Source organism: Phragmites australis, chromosome 24 (assembly GCF_958298935.1).
Source record: "Phragmites australis chromosome 24, lpPhrAust1.1, whole genome shotgun sequence".
Taxonomy (NCBI): Eukaryota; Viridiplantae; Streptophyta; class Magnoliopsida; order Poales; family Poaceae; genus Phragmites; species Phragmites australis.
This window is the reverse complement of record NC_084944.1, coordinates 3,456,496-3,477,268: the sequence shown is the minus strand read 5'-3', so window position 1 is coordinate 3,477,268 and position 20,773 is coordinate 3,456,496. Positions and strand designations below refer to the sequence as shown.

Genomic DNA, 20,773 nt, shown 5'->3' with positions numbered 1-20,773 from the left:
CCGGAGGGGTTCTTTGGCAAGCCCTATTAAAGAAGCTAAGTGACTTTCGTCACTCAAGTAGTGAGTTTCATCAAGTTCTTGTTTGATCTGCCGCTATTATCACAATATCCCTAAAATATAAGTGAATTATCTATCATTGCTTATCGGTTTAGTCTTTTAGATGAGTGGGCTGATCGACCTTTTCCAAGTGAACTTCCCAGCAGAACTCACCACCTGGACCTAGGTGACCAGGCCGACCGAATCTAGAGCCCACTGGCCCGTCGGTCCTCCTGCGTGTTACGTTTCAACCTTTCCACGCGCGGCCCGCCGTGCCGACACAGTACAACAGCCGCCGCACCCACGAACCAAACACCCGAGCTGCAGCCAGGGCGGGCCTTTCCGCCGGGCCGCCCCCACTGGGACGCCCACCGCCCACGGCTTCCACGCGACCATCGGCTCGCGGCGCGGCATGCGCCGTGCCACACTGCCACCCCAACCTCACGGCCAGCGCGCACGCGGGCGGGCGAGCTCCCCTCGCTCGCCCTCCTCCTCGCCATCTAACCCCCTTCCTCTCGGCTCGATTCGGTGCGGCCGGAGAGGAAGGGAGTGGACGCCGCCCCGACGTAATCCACATTACGGGCCTCGCGCGAGGCAGCCACCGCCGCCACGGGTGGGACTGGGTGCGTCAAGCTGATCTTCGTTGATTGCGCAGCGCAGGTCCTGTGACCGCATCATGGCATTCGTCTCGCGGTGTGAGTGATTATTTCACCCGTCTCTGGATCATCATGCGGTTCACCCTTTTTTGTGGTGACTGATGGATGGCTTTGGCTACCTTTGTTGTGGGCTCGGGGGATCGACGGTTAACTACTGTTATCTGTGCCTGTGCTTATTAATGATTGACCCTACATTTTTACTACCTTACAGTCAGATTAGTTCAATTGTAAATTGTTTGTTGGTTGACCCTACATGGATAGTAGTTGCAGCCTTGCAGGTTATGTACAACGGGAGTATGCCAAGTGAAGCACATTTGTGCTTATGTATTGGACCTCAGGAAAACATTAGCTAAAGAATGGATTCAAACATAGTTGGTGTACAACAAACATGCTTTGGCACGCAACGTTTTCTGTTTGTTTAGCTCGATACCTTGGTTCGCCTGCTAACCATATTGTGATGTGAAAACTTATCTCAACTTTAGTCATTGGCATATGTTGCGGTAATGTTTATTTGCTTGTTCTAATAGACTATTGGGAGCCAATCCGGGCTAACAGTTTCTTGACTTTACCACTTTGGCAATGATATGCTGAAACTTTTCAGTGTGTTCTGAGATCTGTATAGTTACATTCAACAGTTCATCAAAATGTACTATCGATCACAATAACTGAAACTGTCCAACTATTCATGGTTGTAATTTTAGTTTTGGTGATGAACTGATGACAATATCACAATACTCTGCCGTTGTGAAAGCTCTGCCTCTACATATTTGTTTGTTTTATGATTGTGGCAATAGCAAATGTTTTGAAAAAAAAGGCATTGGGCTCCCAATTTCCAAATTAGTTGTCCTGTATCAACATTTTCAAAGTATTAGGCTATTAGCTCAATCAAATTGGATGGTAGGTCTCATCTCCAAAACAGAAAACTACAAAAAGAAGCAGTAACAAGCAAGTAACATGGTGCAGCAGCATCTGACCCATATATCGATGGTAGTGGTGCTCAACTCCTGTAATAACTATGGAAGCTCTTTATGTACTCCATGCAACACTGCAAGGCCTTAGTTTACTGATGGGGCAAGCAAATACGGTCCAATATGTGGTGGTTAACCTGGAAGGGTTTTTCAAAAAAGGGTCGTGCAAAATTAATTAAACCAAGGTAGTACTTTAATTTATGTTATAGTTTGGACACAAACCATTCTTTATTCAAGTTTATTAGGACCTTTGTCCAATTGTCCTACCCAGTTTTATTTTGCTCCTTTAGATGAATGGTGAAGTACCGAAGTACAAAGCGTTGCAATGATGTTCCTCCCTAATGGAGCACACACTTCAGTTTGAGTCAATGAGCTATCCATTCCCTGTTTTTTGGCAGTTGAATTCATGTCTGCTCGCAGTGTTTTCCAGCTTATGCTTAGTACATCTCTTTCCGGACATCTTTTGTGCTGAACTCAACAAAAAACTTTCCATCAAATGAATAATGAGAAAATATGCTTAGGAACTTATCAGAAGTAACAACTAGTCTCTTTCCGGACATCTTTTCTGCAGAATTGATTTAGGAGCTATTCAGATTTCAGTATCATTCTTAATTGTAATATCCCTGATTTGCAAATCTATGTAAAGCATTGAAAACAATGACATGTCTGTGCATGAACTCTTTTTTTGAGGGGGGCTAACAGTAGAGGAAACCCCTACTATGGAAGATATATATTAAAAATAAAAGGAAAGAACTGTACAAGAACAACAAAAACCAAAAAGAAGGGAAGCCCCCAGACTGTACAAGGAAGCAACAACTCAAGAATAGGAGCGCAGAAGAACTAGTTGAAAAAAAGAAGAAATCCAGTCCAAAAACTCAGGTCTTTTGTCTTCTTTAAATCTGTGGGATTGCAACAGAGATTCCTCCTTGAAGTTCTTTTGCCAAAGTTGGAAATTTGGCAGTTTTTGTTCAAAGATGACTGCATTTCTGGGCATGAACTCTTCAATGTGTTAGAAACTCTTTCTAGGATGGTTATTAAATCGATGTGAGTGAATGATTATTCTGTTCTTGAACAATCCTGCTGTGATCATACCCAGCTTGCACCGTATGACATCCAACATTTTTTTAGGTCAGTAATCGAATTGTTATAGGACATGTAAGGTTTCTTTCATTCTTATCTAAAGCAGCTTATGCAGGCTTTGGCACATAAGGCAAGTTATGTCGGGTGAAGCAAGGATAATTTATTTGAAGGAAATATCCTTTTGACCATGATTGAAAGGGTGGGTTGTATTGTTTGATGTGACATATGCATAACTTAGGATAAGGAGGATGACTGTGTGTAACTCAAATATAATAGTTTCTGGACATCGATTCTTATCCAGCTATTCTGTGCTTACTTTTGATCTCTTAAAGACATAAAGAAATTGCCTGGCTGTTCCTACTGATTCCATTAGAGCTGATTGCAAACTCTGTGGTAGAATTGTGCTCATTGCTTCCAGTATTGAGCTTCTGAATGCCAAGCATCTGGTACAAACTCAATATACTGTAAAGAGTCAAGACAGATAAATGTAATGATCAAATAACAATTTATCATACATGATATGATGCCATCTTTACAACGATTTATTTATTTTCATCTGTTCTAATGAACTGAGTTTATACCTCAATGCTGTCCAAATGTTTATTTCAGGTGAAGAATCTTAAGACTGGCATCTGCTTTTTGGGCAGCTGTTTGCTTCATATCAGAACTCTGCTATATTAATCCATGAGGCCCAACTTGGTGAGCATCTTCCTGTTTTGGCCTATGCAGCGATGATCAAAAGGTTTCCTTTAATGGATATATGTGAGCTCGATGATTTCTTATCTAGCTTCTAATTTACATTATCACAACCAAAGTTGTGCAACTGTAAGTATGGCCTGTGAAAATGGCCCCTTAAAGGCCCACTCGTATGGCTGGGAAGTTGCAAGAATTTTTATGCTCATACGTTCCTATCAGTGAACAGTAGATTGCTATATTTCAATGGCATCAAGATAATTTATCGCAGTTCCTACTATAGTGTTCAATTCTCTTTTGGGCTCTAAAGCCAACCCTGGAGTAAACTAATTAATCACCTGGCCCGCTAGCCCAAATACGTTTGTCATATCTTACTAAATGATAGAATGACACCTCCAAGATTGGCCTGACAATGAATGATGGTATAGATAGGAATCAAAGTGAAATGATAAAACATGTTTGCTTTCTAAAGAACTGGGAGCCCACCAATATGGAATATTTATCTTCAACATCAGCTCTGGACTTACTGAACTCAAGTCTCAACACTTCGTACTAGATGCTGATTAAAGATTCCCTAATCTTGCAATTGTTTGGCATTTTTAGCACCTATGAATTTGCTTGGAACTTTTGTATCCTGTAGCTGAGATCCTGTTCATAACAAGGCTAGTTTTTGCAAGCAAATAGTTCATGAAAGCCTCTGATTGGATGCCGTCACGAATTTCTTTTATTATAGTAGAGATATTGCCGCACCATACCATACTTAAAATAAAGCACTGTTTGAACACAGAAGTATAGGGTAGTAGGGTACAAAGGAACGGAGAAAGGAAGGTGGTGATAATTGTTCTGTGAGGGAAGGGGGTCCCATGGCAATGTTAACTATGGGAGAGGGCTGGAATGGTTGGTTACAAGGCCATGTGCAACGGGAGGGCTCAAGTGGGGAACAGGGGTTGCACGGGATAACATGGGGGCCATGTCTCTCCATGTTGTATAGTGTGTATTTGTGTATAGCTTTCACTATTGGCTGGACTCCTCTGGCAAGGGAATAACTAACAACAACTCATAATTCCTTCACTTCGACTTTACATCTCTTACCCTTTTCCTACCTCTATTAGCAACCAAAGAAATGAAAGCTTTACTATTTCCTCTTTTTTTTTCCATTTTGCTTTTGCAGATCCTATTCCGATTGATGGTCATCCTCGTGGCCAATGGGGAAGAGAATTCATTCTCTGAGATGTGATAATTTATTGAGTTTATGTTTTTAACAAAGTGAATCAAACTGATTCCCCAAAAGCTACCAGGTAGTCAGCTTTGAGTTTGAAGTATTTGGGCAACTTGTTGTCCTATTATTTCCTACTGAAGGGGAGACCTTGCGTGCTATGGTCGCAGAGAAAAGATTTGTACATGTTGCCAGCGACAGCGACTTCTACTCATTGCATAAAGTTTCTCCACCGTTCTAATGAACTGGATATCTGGAAGAGTTTCTAATGCACTACAGCTTTGGTTCGCTCACTGAATCATAAGGCATGACAGACAACCAGAGCAGTAACACCAGAAATATCCACCTTACTCTACAGGTAACTAAGCATGTTCAGGTGAAATGGACTTCTGACTAGCACTATATATGACGTTTTGGTCACTTTCTCTTGCTCTGTAAGGACAATCTCATCAAGTATGTTCTTTATGTGATGGTACCTATGGGGAATCTTTGCAGTAAAACCATGTAACGTTGAAAGATGGCACTTTAACCTAACCAGAAGGAAGTTCACAGCTTTGATTGTCACATGGGCAGGAAGCTTATTCAAGTGTAGCCAAATTTTGTCATTATGAAAGTTCAGAGGTGTCAAAGACAACAGCCACTTGGAGATCAAAGCCTATCTGTAAGTTTGGTGATTGCTTTGGTCCAGCTCAGATATACTTTTACATCAGTGTCCGGTTAGTTCCCAGGCCAATGGTCAGCTCTTCAATTTGCTCACCTTCACCTAGTGGCACCAGTCTGGCACCTTTCTGAGAAACGTTGAGCGAGGTACATCAACATTTCTATGCAAGATTGCTATCTTTGTGTTGCATCCACTGTGCTTTACCGATTAGTGGCGCCAGATATTGGAGTATAAACATCTACAATCTGGTATTCTGATGGTATCAGGAGGCCGGTGTTATCGTGGACTACCAAATTGGCCGGCTATGTTTCATTGTGGCCGTTGAAGCATTGCTGTCAACAGTTGGTCCTAACTTCACTTGTTGGGTAGGTGCATGCAGCTTAAAAAGGTTAATGGAGTGCATCATATAGCTTTGTACAGATGCACACCACACACGACCAGGGATTATAGAGGGCCCAACAGTTGGCAAAAGTTAACATGTCGAGCCAATTAATGACAGCTCCTATCTTGGACAGAACAATCTTGGATGTTTGCTGCAACAGAATGGTCCTCCCAGGCACAGCCTAAAGCCACTGCAGTCTTTTCTCCCAAGAAAGAAGCTTCCTTTTTCTCTAATAAGGCCAGCTTAATCTGCGGTTAACTACGCGCTTGGGTAAGTAAGATCAGGAGAGGTTGAAGGACAGGCAGGGAGAGGGAATCCAGGCTCTGATTTGCTGGGATGCTGTTCCTTCAGGCGCAAGCTCTAATTATTCTGCGAGCTTAGGAGTCACGTCTCGGCATGTGATTCGATCGAGGTATGCGAGGCTTATGGCTAACTCTGGTACGTGGTCCAGCTTGATTAGTCACTTGCAAGCTTGAAGAGGACAGGGGGGAGGGGGATGCTTAGATATTGGTCGCCAGCAACACGGGACCATGTGTGTTTCGCTGGACCATTATCGATCACCGCGACTCACCGGCACGCAGTAGGTGCTGGTGGACCATAATCACTACTCCCTCTAGTGTGTACAAAGTTAATGTGCTGTTTTAGAAATAGCTTGGAATGTAAAAAGGCTTATGATATAGGGGATTGCTATTTATAATTGGCACGAATAATTCTATTATTCCACCCATTTTTCTGTCCGTGAAAGACGCTTCAAGATTCGATCTTTTGATACGTATGGTTATTGTAAAAGCTCTCATTAATCTACATCCTCATAATGTGGCATCACCGAAAGATATATATAATTTGTTCTCTTTGTTTTGTCTTGATTAGTACATAATTTTCTTAGGGCTTTCATAGGATACTATCATGTAGCATGCGATAGGCTTTTTTTTTTCTTCTCAAATACGCAGAAAAGTTGCGCATATTTGTATTAAGAAGATAGAACTGATATCAAGTCGTACACCATGACCATTAGCAGGCCATGTTCCAGAAGTGTCCTATAAGAACTTATACAAGAAAGGAATCAACTAAAAACCCTTGAAATCGGCATCATCTATAGAACTGAATTGAAACTACGCACACTCCAATACAACGGGGAGGTTCCTTGCACCGACAGTGCACCATCGTGCGGCCTTCTCACAGATGAGGGCTACCAGGGAGTCAGACGAGATGCGGCGATTGTTGAAGACGATGTCATTGCGTGATAGCCAAATATGCCAGCAAGTGAGGAGGATTAGAGAGTCAAGCCCTTTCGATGGTCTGTGGCCACGTGCCCGCGAAGGTCAGTCTACCAGTCCAAGATAGAGATGTCCTCCTCCGAAACTTGAACACCCAGGACACGTCACCAAATTTCACGCACCAAGGTGCAGTGCAGGATCGTGTGATCGATGTGCTCAGATAGCTACGAGCAGTGTGTGCAAGAGTCGTCAGATTGTAGTCCATGCGGTTTTCTCCTTGCCTCAGTCCACAGACGTTTATTGAGCATGAGCCAACTAAAGAATTTCACCTTCGATGCTGCCTATGCCCTCCATACCAGTCTGGCTTCTCCGAAATGGACCGAGCCTTGAGACATGAGTTGATATGCCGAGCTAGCCGAGTATTCACGAGGAAGAGTCTATTTCCAAATCACTCTGTCTTCTGTCTTGCTCGTTGCTCAAGTTGATTGGTTCGATCTGCGACAGGCCTTTAAAGGGTAAATCGAAATGTTCATTTCGAAGGCTTCTTTTGGTAATTCTTGGTGCAAGCTGATGCTGCCATGCACGCACGCACAAGTAATCTCAGCCATGCATTCTGCTTTGTGCGACACTGACGCCACAGAACACGACACACATAGCTCCCGGCGTTGGCGGGACCCTTTTATTCTCCTTTTTCTTTCACCTCCCCTTTATTTTTACTTTGCGGTGCTGCAGTGGAAAAGCTGCATGGAATCGCCGCAACTTTCCGGGGTCTTATTTATGTCGTGTCAGTATAATACCCTCTTGATATTAAAGTAGATGATATTTTAAATTATACATAAGTATTAAGTTGAACGACAAAATGATCATTTTATCCCTTTAATACAATTTATTGCGTGAGAAATGAAATTTACATTAGGAATGAAGTTATTTAATGGAGGGGGTAAGATTAAAAAACTTGCGCTAAAGTTACCTTAAAATCGTAGAACGTCATGTATTTTGAATATTGTAGAAGCGCTAAAACGTCATCTATTCTGAAATGAATGTGGTAATACCGAAGTGCTCACTCCGGTTATAAATACATATAATTTAGGATAGGACACGGTCTTTAATTTATAGTTTTGAACATTATTTTTTATTAAAATATGTTTATAAAATCTGTTGAACTTGTGATATTATGAAAGTATTTTTCAAGATATATATATATATATATATATATATATATTTGTAAGGTTTTCAAACTAAATATTTTGAAGACTATTGTTAGTTAAAGTTTTAAAATTTTGATCAAATCTTTTTCAAAACAACATGTATTTATAATTGGAGGAAGTAATTTCAGAAAATATATATAATAACAGATCAAAAGGAACTGGCACATCATGATGTCGCTATCAGGCGGCGTAACAGAGCTATTAAGAAATTCATGCTTGCGCACTTGTATCGCTTCCAATGCATCTCTTTCTTGCTTTGGTTTGCATGGTTTGATCTTATCATTTGCGTCGCGACCCAATCATTTTAACATCACCTTTTTTGCACTATGGACGATGCCCTTTTTTTTCTCTTTACCGGTTTGTCACCCTAGGACGCACGATGCGATGCCTACCCCCTTTGCACCCTAGCTACTCTCCTCCTTCGCACCGACATTCATGTGTCGTGTTAGATTACATTGTATTCGGTTTGTTTAAACTCCATCAAATTTTGTGAAGATATGACATATTTACATCGATCATAATTTGAAAATGAAATAGTAAAACCGTGTATATATACCAAATTCCTACAGGAATCCAATCCTACAAATTTCTTTATTTAAGCATGACGTGGTAATATATAGTAGGAATATATATGCGTATGTACACGTACACCGCCTGATATGACAAAGGGAGCACCTTTTTAATTTGCACACTTGCATATATTAACATTTTGTTCCTTAGTCCATGAACAGAAGGAGGTTTTATATTGCTCCAAAGTTAAATGAAAAATTGAACTACTATTTTTTGGCAATTAAGTGATTATATATGTCCTCGCTGGCCAGAGGATCAATTAGATATCGACAAAAATGCCAGTTCATCCTAACCTAATGATAATACTCCATACGGTCATAAATACATGTTATTTTGGATAAGACATGTTCTCCAATATATATATTTGACTACTATTTTCTATTAGAATATGTTTATAAAATTCATTGAATTTGTGATATTATGAAAGAATTTTCAAGACAAAACTATACATATGATTTTAAGGTTTCAAACTAAATATTTTAAAACCTATTGTTAATAAAAAAAATTAAAAGTTTGATAGAATCTTTTTTTCAAAACGACATGTATTTATGAGTGGATAGAGTATATGCAATCATATAGGTGTCGCTTTCAGTTAACTACCTGTGAGGCATTAAACAAAGAAGGTCACTTGGTATAACTACAGACATCCAAGGATTAACTAAACCGATGACTGTAATCAAACGGTCCCCAAATTGATTAAACGGCATCACCTAACTTAGAGACCACCATCTGAATGCAAAGTACCATCTGCTCGATCAATTTAAGACCAGAACAAATCACAAAAATATCAGCCTGCTTTGGGGATGCTAAGCTATAATTCCTTTAGGAGAAAAGAAAGGCATTTCGAGGCCTCAAAAACGCTGGAATTGCAGCACTGAAGTTGGGATCGAGATCTAGCATTCAAAATCTATCGTAGATTAGATTTTACTTGCTGGCTCGTCACATGCATGACCTGATCAAGTGATCCAGATCGACCCATGCGTGCATGCATGCAGTGTGGTAAAAAAAAAATTGAAGACCATCAGTGTGGTAAATTTACAACGTTATCTTTAGGAGTAGATCCAAGAGTTGCCTACGCTATGCTATGCTATAGCATATCTAGCATTGCATGGATGTTTGGAAAGAGCTCAAAGTCTTGGCATGCGTGAGCGCGGGCAACCGTACTTCTGCTGCCATACATCCCTGCTCCCCAGTACGTACTGATCAGGATAGAGTATCGGGTACGGTCGTGATGTTTGCATTACGTAACTGGTTGCGCAAATATTTCTAATATTTATGAATTTAGAGTGTACCGTCTTCAACGGAGACGGTATCCGCTGCCGCAAAATACTGTAGAACTTGATTTGCCGATTCTAGCGTTTGCTTTCCTCTCCAACAGCTACAGTATAGTTGCTTTTTTCATGCTACAGTGAAGCGGGTCGGGGATGGGAGCTGACAAATTTGCGGTCGGATACGGCTCATGCATCACTGTAGCTAGCATATGCATATGGATCCGAGGAGAGGAGGAGAGTAATAGAAGGTAGAAAATATGGTAGCTGTTGGAGATAAAAAATAGAGGATGCTGTAATAGTATTATATGGGATAGATTTTTAGAGTTTCTATTGGAGATGATCTAACATAGCTCTCAATTTTTTTAGACTTCTCCAAAACATGCGAGTGGGCAAGATGCTATAATTTTCACAAATTTATATGCTACTCCTCTCCGTTCATAAATGTAAGCCGTATTTTGATTTGGAAATATAAAACTTTGCAAGTTTTGACCAAAAGCTAGTCAAAATATATGTATATTTAGTGTACAAAAGTTACATCAATATATGCGTATTCAAAGTGCATTTAAGATTATGTTTGTTTTGTAGCAATTAACAATATATTATTAGATAAATTAAAGATTAAAATCCACTTTTGAAGACTTTCTCCATCAATACACGTCTTATGTTGATAGACGAAAGGAATAAGTTTCGCCCGAATTACACATTAACTTAGTAAAAAATACATAATTCAGTTAAAATAATAGAAATTGTTGCATTCTAAATGGAGTCTAAGCCTAGTAACATTTCACGTGGCTAAAACTTGCTAGTGACCACACAATTGCGCTGCCGAAGAGTCTGACGCCTCATCGCAGCTCCAACATGAGAGGCCTGTGTAACTCTGGGGTGTTCGCCTAGCCAAAACCCTCGGGGCCTTCGTACCCCTGCCCGCCCCGCCCCGCCCTGGAGTAGCAGCGCCTCGTGATCCGTGGAGTCACCGCACATGCTGCCGCCCAGTGAATCCGTACGCCGTGCTTTTTTTCACCTTTTTACCATGTACCCTCGCCATCTTTTACTGCTACTCCTGCCCCTGCTCCTACCTGAATGACCGTCTCTCTCTCTCACTCATCAAGAGAATCTTGTGCAGCTAGGCTCTGCGTGAGAGTTTGCCTTTGCCACGCACAACTCTCAGTCAGTGGGATCCAATTCCTCACCGAAGTTAGAGAGGAATAGTACTAAGTGAGATATGATACAGCGTTCTATTGTAGGGATGGTACTGTTCATGAGGTATGGCAGTATACTGTAGCACTAAATCTTATAGTTCATTTACAATCGGCTTACAGTGTAATGAACCGGGCTAGATAATGAGTCAGTTCGGTTCGTTTGGCACATTTTATACAACGAGCAGAAAAGATAGCTCGGTTCGGTTCGTTTGACTTGCAAGAATCAGCTCATTGACTCGCGAGTAGTTTGTTACCTTTTTTTTAAGGGGACAGCTTGTTACTAGGATGAAAAGAATATAAATATACACTAAAAAATGTATCGATAAAATCATACAACAATAGTAATGATATCTACAAGTACAATATTTCTTTGCATAGTTTAATTAGAGGTATAATTGTTGTAAACTAAATCTTTTCTGAAAGTTTTTTAAACTCACATACAACATAATAACAGATAGATCCACCTATATATGTTTTGTTACTAGAACAAAATATTAATCTAAAAAATATATAAAACAATGTTCCCCATATATCCGTCTATACATACAAAGTCTGAAAGAATGATAAATAGAAGAAAAAAATATAAGAGCTGCATTGTAACGAGGAGCTAACCAGTAGAAAGCCAAGTAGACTGGCGATAAGTCTCTCCATCAAAAATGAAAATGACCAATAAACAAATTGATGACTATATAGAAAAGAAGCGATATGATGCAGACGATGACCCTGACTCATTCGACTCGCGAGCTGACTCATTATCTAAACGAGCTAAAACTCTAATTCGGCTCATTAAATTTTAAAACGAACCGAATTGAGTTGAACAAACATAAGCAAATATAGCTCATGAGTTTTGAGATTTTCGTTGAGCCTAAGAGAGAAGCCAGGGATCCCATCCCAGTGTGTGCATCCAACAGATGGGAATGAGAAAAGGTAAAATTTACCGGGCTCGGAATGTCTCTGGCTCAGTTCTTGAAGTTTGTGTGCATGGCTTGGCTAGCTTTTCTAATCATTAGAAAAGCTGCCAGCGTTAGTTACCGCTGAACGAGTGACATTCTGATGTTACCACTGGTAGTCTAGTTCTGCACTGCTACATGTACAAGAGGTACACATAACTCGTGCATGCCATGTGTGGGTACGGTTCACAATTTACACAGATCAAGAGGTTGGCAATTGTAGTTCTTTTTTGGAAAACGTTTGGCAATTGGACCTTAGATTTACCATGGCAAGGTGAAAGGTCAATAGCAGCGGTAAAAACACAGAACAAAAGGGGGGCAAGATGGGGAAGCAGGACTGCAATGTGGGCTCCTCTGAACATGTCTGATCCCTCCCCCCTTCTTTTTTTACACCTACATGTACCCTTCTCACCTTCTCATGTGCATCATTCAGCCTGCAGCCACAAGAAAGTAGAGCCATGCCCATCTCTTCTCATGCTAATTGCCCAAGCACGGAGAGAGAGAAAGAGAGACTCTTCCAAAGAAAAGAAAACACAGAGAGGGAGAGAGTACGGCACAATGTTACTATTTTCTTTGAAAGAAGGTACGGACTGTTGCATCCAGATGCAGGATGCAGTGTAAGATGGTGCAGTAGGCCAGTAGTAGCAGTACATGGTAGGCAGGCATCTCTCAGTCTATCGAGGCATGCATGCATGCATGCATGAAGCTGAAGAGACCCTGAAGCTGAGATGAGCGGCGATGCAACAACACAACACGAGGCGCCGTCCAATCCATCCGTCCGTTTCGAGGAGGTAGCAGCCACTGCGCTAATATAAAAGATTCTCTTTCACGTGATGATATGTATTTACTTATTTTTTCTATTCTTCAACCTAGTTATTAAATCACGAGATAAATATCATGAATGGAGTCTTACGAGGGTCCATAAATATCATGAATAGAGTCTTATGAGGGTCTTTCTGGACCGGGTCTTATAGAATTTGCTAAACGGGGGGCGTCAATCCCATAGTGGGTGCCATTTTTAACTTTTCATGGTAGGCGACACGCCACTCCGCTCCAACCTTCTGCCCGCACGGCTGCACCCCAAAACTAGTACCGTACTCCTTCTGTGTACTTCTAAGATTTCGAGATAATTTTAGCCTATTTTTTTTTGATTTTATCCCCTTCATTAAGTAACTTACTTCCCGATGCAAGTCATATTTTGCACACAATAAATGATATTAAATGAGAATAATATGATTATTTTATCTTTCACCTTAATACTTGTATTTAACTTTAAAACATCATCTATTTTAAGACGAAGAGAGTACTCCCTCCGTTTCATAAATACAAGGTGTATATTGTTTTGGCTTGGTCTCCAAAGTTAGACTTAGACTATTGTTTTCTCACAAAATATATAGCTTATGGCTACAAAACTAATATAGTCTGAATGAGTTTTAAAATATGAATTTGGTTGTATAATTTTTATACAATAAATATACTTATAATTTAACTAATTGTTGATCAAAATATATAAAACTTGATTTTTTTTTCAAAATAAAATATGCCTTATATTTTTTAAAGGAAGGAGTATACTAGAAACCCAGACGCCTGGCTCCAAGGCATCTCAAAGTTTTCAGATGAAATATTTATATGGTATAAGTAGTATCTCAAGTACTAGGAGCAGATTAAGTAGAGGGTAGAATATGTTTTAGTTTTCAATAATTGTTTGTGTAACAATTAATCGAGAACTTTTTGCTTGTCATCCTACATCGAACTAGGGTTTCGTTGTATAGGAGTTGAGGCTAGGAGATTTTTCAACCACCATGTGCATTGGCGTTTAAGTTGGGGCGAAATAATAACGTGAATATGTGTATAAGCCAGCCAAGCGCAAGCTTATATGCTATACCATTTTTTGTTTGTGGCGGGTTGGGCGGTTGGCTACCATCGCAAGAGATAGCCTCGCTCGTGGTTGAGTTCATATACAATTAATTTGATCAAGATTTTACGTTAAGATTTTTATTTTGTTGAGTATAATTAAGCTATTGTTCATGCATGGTTATAGATTAGCTTTGAGAAGCAGTGTGCCTGATTTTGGATTTGATCCTTTTCTTTTTGCATATTAGTATTGGCATGCATGTGAGGGCAACCTCTCAAAAGGAATACCAATTTGGCATGTTAGTGTTGATATTTTGGGGAGATCCCTTATGAGATCTAAAACCCAAAAGTTTACAATAAATTACACATTGGATCCTAGAGTATAATCAGAACTGAACATGTAGTTTTATCTTACACATCTGTCTTTATATTTTTTTAATGAAAGACAGTTGACATAGAGAATCACACTCGTAAGAACTTCGTGATACAGTAATAACAAGAATTTAACATATAATATGTCTCAAGTATACACTGTAAAAGTTCGGTAACAACAGTTTGAGAAAAAAAGAAAAACTTAGGTAATACATAATGGACAGTTTAATTAATTGGAAAATAAAAAGAGAAGGTAGAAAAATAAAAAAAGGAAGGGGGGAAAATCCCGCATGCACCAGCACCGGCTCTTGACTTCTTGTTCATGCCACTGTAGAGTAGTAGCCACATGCACAAAATTTACCGAAGCACCAGCATCTGCTTTTTTTTTGTCTCACCTTGTCTGCATGTTCTCTCGATCGAGCTCTTATTACCGCCTTCACCTGCCGTTTTCACCGCACCAATTCAACCTCTCCGTGAGCCCCGCAAGCTTGAGGGTTCTTATTAATTACCACAAGAAATCAATAAATAACCACAGCGCCATTTTTTTTACTGTAACACCTAAGACGCGACCACTGTAATTTAACACAGAAACGAATCAAGAAATGGATGCAGCTAGTTCGATCTCTAGCTTGGACAGGGAGGAGGAGGATGAGTAGAAGCAATGTCGACGACGACATGGATCGAGGTGTTGCTACGTGCATGAGGAATGGAGAATTGCCGCAGCTTCGAGGAGGGGAAGAGTTCTTGAGGTTTTAGGTTTTGAGGTGTAGAGATATGGACGAGCATGGAGGCGACAGGTAGGTAGATACAAATGGTACGGGAGAGAGAAGAAGCCATTGAGAAGAAGAGTCACCAGGGTGAATTAATGTTTGGGTTCCGATGGATCGATCACTGGACCATGGCCAAGAAAGATCCTGCTGTTGTTGTAGCGGCCGCCGCCGCGCTGGGAGCGGCGGCGCCCGTCGTGTTGCCACCGCCGGTGGAGGCGGTGGCGTTCGGCCTGACGACGTTCTGATGCTGCTGCTGCTGGTGGTGGTGCTGCTGCTGCTGGAACTGGATCTCGTACTGCATTTTGTTGGCGTCGACATCGTCGTCTTCGTCGTCGTCGTCATCGTCGTAGCCGTCGTCGTCCTCGTCCATGTTGTCGCTGTCCGCGCCGTCGATTCGGTTGTAGCTGCTGACCACCGCCTGCGGCTGCCTCTGCTCCATCATCTCCTTCATGATGTCCTCTGGCTTTAAATGTGCAGCGTTATGCAATCAGCATTGGATCACCAAAACGAACAGCAGGTACCACATGTACGTGCAGTTTAGCTAAGGCCGCACCAAGAACGCACATGCATGTGTATGTCTGGCTGGCTTACCTTCTTCGCCGCCGAGGCCGTGCCGCCTTCGCCTTCGCCGAAGAACCTGCCGGCGACACTGCCGTTGCTTTCCTGCATTTGCATGCCCCCGGAGCCGCCTCCGCTGGAGCCGTGCTCTGACGCGCCGGTGCCGTTCCCGTTGCCGGCTCTGGCGTTGCTGCCGCCGTTCTTGTCTGCGTGCTGGGACTGGGAAGGCTGCGGTGGCGGCGTCTGCGAGATGGGCGCCGCGGCCGTTACCGTGACTGGCTCCTGCGGTGCTGACGATGCGATGGCGTGCACCGCCGCCCCGCCGCCAGACGAGCTGAGCGCCGCCTTGTTGCGGTAGAGCGCGTCGAGCTGGTGGAAGTAGGGGCACGTCTTTGAGTCCTCGGGGCGCTTCTTGTTGCTCTCCTTCACCTTCTTGAAGTACTTGTTGATGTTCTCCCACTTCTCCTTGCACCGCTTCGAGCTCCGGTTGTAACCCATCCGCCGCATGCCGGAGGAGATCTCCTCCCAGAGAGGGCCCTTGGGCCCGGCCTCCTGGTACCGCGTGTCAAGGTTGCTCCGCAGCTGGATCAACGCGTGAACCTCCGCCTTGGGCCACCGCGACGACGTCGCGCCGCCACCGGACCCGTCGTTCCCCGGGGCGTCGTACATCACAATGTCCGTGCTTTGCTGCTGCGGTGGTGGCGCTTGCGACGGCGTCGCCGTTGGCGACTTCTGCGGCTGAGGCGAGGGCTGTGGTTGTGACGGTGGAGTCTGCAAAGTTGGTGGCTTCGATGGCGGCGGGGCTGGCGAGGCGGGGGTGATGAGTGTGGGGTGCGGCTGAGACGGCGGCGGCTGCGGATGCGGCGGCGGCGGCGGCATGACGTTGATGGCGGGCGCGGCGATGGACGGCATCGGGATTGTCTGCCCGGTGATCTTCTGTATGAAGGAGAGGACGGCGGCGTCGCGGGAGGCGGCCATGGCGCGCTCCTGCGCGAGGATCTCCTGCTCGCGCGCGAGGCGCGCCATCTCCTGCCGCCGCCACGCCTCCTCGCGGATCATACGGTCCTGCTCCCGCTTCTCGATGGCCTCCAAGAACCGCTGCTGCATCGCCTCCTGCCGCTCCATCACCTGCTTCATCAGCCCCTCGAAGAACCTCATCATCTTCCCGCGTCCGCTCTCGCCGCCGCCCTTCGACAGCCTCTTCCTCTTCCCGCACTCGTCCGCGCCGCCGCCCAGCTCCTCAGTTCCCTCGTCGTCCGAGTCCTCCTCATCCGAGCACTCCTCCGTGTTGGACGTCGAGAAGCTCATGTTGCCCATTGTCACCGGCATGCCCGAACCCGCGCCGGCAGGCGGCGGCTCGGCTGGCACCCGCACGGCCGAGGGCCCAGATACTCCAACGGCTGTCGTCGTCGGCGCGAGCGACGCCACCGGACAGGGAGCCGCTGGCGCCGGTGCCCCGGTGCCGTGCAGCGCCTCGAGCTGCGTGAAGAATCGGTACATCTTGCCGTCGTTCCGGCCGGCGCGGCTCTCCTTGGTGCGCTTGTAATACTTGTGCACGTTCTCGAACTTCTCCTTGCACTTCTTGGCGCTCCGGCTGTACCCCTGTTCGGCCAGCTTCCTGCCAACCACCGCAACGATCGCCATTAGCAACAAGAACAAGAACCTTAATTACCTTATCAATGGTGTACTACCACCACCAACTACCACAATTGCACGCACACATCATCTAACTGTAGCCCTCACACAAAAGTTGCATGCATGTAAAATTTTACTCGATTTGGGCACCCATGGAAAAGATAAAGAAGGGCATTTGTGCACATACATCCATGCAGCACTAGCAGTGGTAAATCCCAAGAAGAATGCACAGGCGAGAAAGAAACTGGGAATAAAAATTCCATCTTTTTGTGCAAAATTCAGAGACCAAAGGGATAATATAAGTTTTGGATTGATGCGTCCGGATCTGAAGCTTGTGTGGATGCAGCTACTGTCTAGTGTCTACTGCTACCGATACGTCGTCTACTTACTCTTATCAAAGAGATGGATAAATTGAGGGGAATTTTTTCTGGAAAAAAGTGGGGAGGGAGAGCGATATCGTGTTATTTTAAAATGGAAAAGTCACTGTTCTGGTGGAGGATGGTTAAGGAAAATTAGGAAAGAAGTGTTCTTTAGCTGGCTAAGTAATTAATAAACTACGCCTATCTAGCCAAATCGCGCCAGGACCGGTCCCGGAGGCTGCCGAGATTTCATGCAGCACTCCGCTGATGAGAATTCCGCCGCCGCGGCGAGCCGGGACGCCGGCGCGCGCGTGGTGAGTGATTCTGATTCGTGGTGTTACCTGGAGACCTGCTCCCAGAGTGGGCCCTTGAGGGTGGCGTCCCGGAAGGCAGCGTCCATGTCCGACCGGATCTTGAGCAGCGCCAGTGTTTCCTGCCGCGGCCACCGGTTGCCCCCGGAGCCAACGCTCGAGCCTTCCTCGCCGGCGGCCGCCGCAGCCAGGCCCTCGGCGTCGAAGCCTCCGGCGGCGGACGCGCCGAGCTCGTCGTACTGCTGCGCCGGCGGCCGGCTGTTGATGGGCGACGGCGCCTCCGCCAGCGAGATCCGCTGCCCGGCGCCGCCGGCCGGCGAGAATGGCGGCGGCATCTCCACCTGCTGCACGCCGAACTGCTGCGCCGCACCACCTCCTCCTCCTCCCACTCCCCCTTGGTGGTGCTGCTGCTGCATGTTAACACCTGCTCCCGCACACGCGCGCACTCGTGCACGTCGCCCGGTGTTACCACTGGGGAATGGAGGTGATGAGACGATCAGTACATGAGGGTGAAAAAGATGGGAGGCAAGGACAACAGGAAAGAGGAGAGAGAGACAGACAGCGGTAGAGAGAGTGGAGGAGGAAAGGAGGAGAGGGAAAAAGGGAAAGAAAGGGGGAAGAGGAAGTAGCAAGGGAAGAAGGGGATGAGGCACTAGTACAAGAAGGCTGGCAAAAAAAATGTACTCCGGCAAGAGGAGGAAGAAGAGAAGAAAGGAGAAGGGGAAAAAGAATTAAGATACCACCAATAAGCTTGCAATAAATAATAGGGAGGATGGAGGAGAGAGAAAGAGAAGTAGAAGGAGAATATGATAGCTGTGATGAAGGGGAGGATGATGGGTAGGGTGAAGGAGAGAGAAGATGAGAAGTGAAAGTTGAGAAATGTTGAGTACTGCTGCAGGAGAGAGAAAGATGGAGTGGAGATGATGAGGGAGATAAAACAAACAAGATGCTGCGCTGTCAGTGGGCTTTACCTCCCTGCCTGCCTAATACAACTTGTTACTTAAAACCGAAAGGACAGAGGAGTGAGAGAGGTGTAGGGGGAAAATGGTAGAGAGAGAAACATGTGAAGGGGGGGAGAGAGGAAGGAACGGAGAGCTGGAAACTGTGGGTTGAGATAGAAGGGGGAGGGGGAGGAGGAGGCTTGTATTAAAAGGGAGAAGAACACAAAACTCCCCTGCCTCAATCCCTATGGAGAAATGTGTTGGATACTGTGACGATCTTAGTTATTTTCACACAGAATATCTAGTCATATGTTATGCATAAGATTACCTTAGTTAAAAGTGTAGTGAATTCAGTGTGTATTGCCTTTGCAAATTGTAGAAATCATCATCAAAATATTTCTTCGGAATAATATATTAAACAAGAACAAAATTAAAATGGTAAGAAACAATTTGGTACTGTGCAAGCGGTGACCTAGCCTGAGCTAATGAGCAAAATTACACCGAGGTTGATTTTACAGAGGAAAATAATTCAAAATCATAAGAGATGTACTAAATTACAAAACTAATTTTTTACTATTAGATGTACACAACAAAATTAGTTAGTGGAAAAGGAAAAAAAATAAAGGCAGTAGGAGTGTGAAGAGGCAGACAAGACCACATTATAACAGCTGTCATGTGGGCCCTCCGGAGAACGTGCCCGGCGATTAACGCGGACCCCGTCCCCACGCTCCCCGAACCAACCCACTTATGGGACCCACACGGAGCTACCACTGCCTTGTGGGGTCAGGACTTCTATAGGCCCACGTGTCATGTTTAGTGGGTGGGGTTGGATGTGTGCCCAATTGGAACAGAGGAGTACAGAAATGGCCATGAATTGGCATTTTGCGGTTAATCCCTCACTTTCCAGGTAATAAATGCTCATGTGGCATTTTTTTAATGACTAGGCAAAAAAATCTGGGTGATTAATTAAGTTAACCACCCAATTATTATTCCTATGCATAAGTTAATGTATGGGTTGCTATTTCGTTTCACATGGGAATAATTTTTTAGAACACGGAGGATAGAGAGTTGAATTAGAGCGCTGCTATGGTCACAAGATATTGGTACCATAATCCACAAAAGATGTGCCTTGTACAAATCAATTTCCTATATCAAGGAGCCTGTTCACTGCATCTTTGTCCATGCATGGATTTTATAAAATCAAAAGTCAAAACTTTGAATGATACCCTTAATTTCCATATTTTTGCACATGTTTGTTGCATCAAAAATTTTGAGCAGTACCTAGATATTACTATATCTTCAAGTCATCTACACATGATTTGTTATGTCAATCTATCCATAGGCATAAATGTAATGTGCTGCAGCCTCATTGCACATTTTCAATGTTTTTTTCATCTTGAAAATACATGTATGATGTAGTATTTAAAAACCATGCATGATTTGTTGTGTCATCATATCCAATGGTATAAATGTAGATGCACCATCTCCTGGTTTCAATATATATATATATATAGGAAAACTAGTTTGTACTCTCGGGAGTATATACTTCCTAATATGATATACCATATAAATGAACTGTATATACTCTTCTATCATTATGTGTATACTTATATACTCATTCTAAGATACTTCAATATTAATTACATGAAAAAATTGAAAAGAAGTCTCTCAATTTTAATAGATTTTGATAATACCTTCATATTTATATATAAAATGTAATATACTAAAAAAATATGTACAAACCACCTAAAAAAGTATACATACCATTTGGATGATTTTATATACTTACATGTCGCATGTACACACCATTTATCATATGAGATACTCTCTATGTTATGAGATACGTATATGAGAGTACATACTTCC

General features: G+C 43.5%; 1 protein-coding gene and 1 long non-coding RNA gene across 3 annotated transcripts; one reads left to right on the top strand and one right to left on the bottom strand.

Annotated features, from left to right (window-relative positions):
• Positions 1-403: 403 nt before the first annotated feature.
• Positions 404-6,514, top strand: LOC133907945 (uncharacterized). Its single transcript, XR_009908057.1, has 3 exons — positions 404-731; positions 3,350-3,439; positions 4,605-6,514. It is a non-coding gene; the product is annotated as an uncharacterized LOC133907945 (long non-coding RNA).
• Positions 6,515-14,443: 7,929 nt separating this feature from the next.
• Positions 14,444-19,072, bottom strand: LOC133907124 (trihelix transcription factor GTL1-like). Of its 2 annotated transcripts, none has more exons than XM_062349154.1 (3): positions 17,997-19,072; positions 15,695-17,279; positions 14,444-15,566 (listed from the first exon to the last, which is right to left on the bottom strand). In XM_062349154.1, the coding sequence occupies exons 1-3, from the start codon at positions 18,380-18,382 to the stop codon at positions 15,222-15,224; spliced, it is 2,316 nt and encodes a 771-aa protein (XP_062205138.1). In that variant the 5' UTR covers positions 18,383-19,072; the 3' UTR covers positions 14,444-15,221. The 2 variants fall into 2 exon arrangements, with proteins under 2 accessions (XP_062205138.1, XP_062205139.1); XM_062349155.1 differs by having other exon boundaries at positions 15,409-15,562.
• Between the last annotated feature and the right edge of the window lie 1,701 nt (positions 19,073-20,773).